The following is a 2,351-nucleotide window of genomic DNA, read 5'->3' on the forward strand; positions in this document are numbered from 1 at the left end:
AATCATATTAGCATAGATCAGCAACAAGGTGATCATGGAAGGTTTCTTTTAAAACAAGTGATCATGGAAGGATCAAGGGTGAAAGAATGCAATGGCAACTTAAAAGTTGAGATAATCTATCAATTTAGCAAGCAAATCAGGTTTTCGGTGCTTTTCTTCTTTTTTTAAAAAATAAATAGGTATTTTCCCTCTGCGATCATAAATAATAAATTCAAAAATTTGGCATACGTACATTTCTTACGTCCCTTTCTAAGTACACATATTTATGAGGTCACAATTATGCACAACTTGATGTAGTTCTGGGATGGTACCCTGACTTAATTATGACCAGGCTATATTACAATGGATTGTCCACAAAATAAGGTGCATAACCATAAATATATTTGACAACTGCACGCAAGTCCATCTAGATAACAAAAGTAGCACCGATGCAACTAAGTGCATCTTATTAAGCAACCGACCAAATTAAAGACAATGTGGTTTTACTCTGCGTGAAGCACATATACTTCTTTATCCTCTTAGTTATTCAATTAACCAGGCAGCCATCTCCTGTTTGAATCTTTCCATTGCAGGCCGTGGCAACAATATGGAGACGACAGTTAACTTCTCACCTTTTTCATTCTTGCACATGAATTGGTAGCTTCTCATATCTGGCAGACTAACAGTCGGTATGCCACCTCCAATCCGCTTAGCCCATCCAATATCCAAAGTGTCCTGTCCAATCCATTTTATATCACATGTTTCAAATATTCTCTCTACTTTTATGTACGGTTTCTCACGCCATAGTGGCAACAAATCCACCATCAATTGCATATTTTTCCTCTGTCTTCATCTCGTGTTTAGCCTTGCGGACAATTTCAATTGTATGTCCTAACGAGTTTGTGCATAAGTCATTGACTGTTATCTCAATGACGGGGCACAGAAGCCCATTACCATAGTATCCCAAAGGAAGCTTCTTCCATCTTCCACACGCATTCACAGTTATCATAAAGCGTACAATCTGGCAAGGCTTGTAGCCAAGTGCCATAGTACGGGACCGCCATAGAACATCAGTTAGTAGCTCAAAGCTTGTGACTGTTTTTGTAAGATTAAATGGGACATGACGCCTTAGTGCAATCATGTCTCTTTGAGAGATGGTAAAGTATTCAGACACCATGTTTTCAGCGGGCATTGTCACTATAATGTCGTCACAGGTGGCGTTCTCTAGTTCATCAAATAATTTCTCTTGTTCTTCCTTGATGTGGGGTGGTAGACTTGTTGTGACAAAGAGCTCCCTTTCCAAAACTGGCAACGTGGTTGGTTTGGCCTCACCACGTACAATATCAACTATAGCTTTCAAGAACTGAAGTGTGCCCAAAGGCATCAGCTATGCAATGACAAATGTGAGTTCCAAGGACAAATCCACCACATTTGAGATGAGTAATCTGTCAAACAAAAACAAATGCTAATGAAAAACCATACATATATGAGTAAGTTTGCGACTGTAAACCATGCATGCTGAAATGATTTTAAGTTATAAAGCTACAACTCTGTTTTTGCAGCAACAGATAGCAAATGTCACTGCAAACGTGGGGTCTCTCCACACACACACATATATATGTATATATATACTCCCTCCGTATTCTAATGTATGACGCCGTTGACTTTTTGATAAACGTTTGACCTTTTGTCTTATTTAAAAAATTTATGTAATTATAATTTATTTTATTGTAACTTGATTTATCATCAAATGTTCTTTAAGCATGACATAAATATTTTTGTATTTGCATAAAAATTTTGAATAAGACGAGTGATCAAACGTTGGTTAAAAGGTCAATGGCGTCATACATTAAAATACGGAGGGAGTACTATACTACACGTAGGGTGTAGTATAGCTATAGCGCAACCCACCCCACACACCGCAACCCGCCCCCCCCCCCCCACCCACACGCACACACCCCTGCCCCCCTCAATTCCAGTAATTGGTTTACTAATGGCACTCTACCGTAAATAATTGTTTTACTGATAGCAGTATACAGATCATCGTATACATATATTTCGTTGTTCCACATCGTAACTAACCACTGATCAATTTTCCTGATTTTTTTTGGATCTACAGAGGTAGGAGGCGGCAGCGTCAACGCCTCCCCGTCCTCCGGCCGCCGCCGCCGTAGCCACGATGTAGAGCCTCCTCGTCCCCACCGTCGTGGCCCTGGCCGTCACCCCGAGGCGGGGGCGCGTCTCGTTCTCCTTCCGCGCGTCCGCCGCGGCGGCACCGACGACGGGTTGTGACGTACGTACGCTGCGATGGATGGGGAACGGGGATGGAGGCGGCCACCGTGCCAGAGGAGCTGCGCTACAAGCGCTCCAAC

The 2,351-nt window shown here is 42.0% G+C and overlaps 1 protein-coding gene across 1 annotated transcript; it reads right to left on the minus strand.

The window, feature by feature from the left end:
• Positions 1 to 522: 522 nt before the first annotated feature.
• On the minus strand, positions 523 to 1,427 carry LOC127756296 (spermidine hydroxycinnamoyltransferase 1-like; the record flags this gene model as incomplete). Its single annotated transcript, XM_052281674.1, is given in 3 exon segments — positions 523 to 816; positions 818 to 1,357; positions 1,359 to 1,427. Coding segments are annotated over 3 exon segments (903 nt in total), but the record flags the coding sequence as incomplete, so codon positions are not given.
• Between the last annotated feature and the right edge of the window lie 924 nt (positions 1,428 to 2,351).

Source organism: Oryza glaberrima, chromosome 12 (genome assembly GCF_000147395.1).
Source record: "Oryza glaberrima chromosome 12, OglaRS2, whole genome shotgun sequence".
Lineage (NCBI taxonomy): Eukaryota > Viridiplantae > Streptophyta > Magnoliopsida > Poales > Poaceae > Oryza > Oryza glaberrima.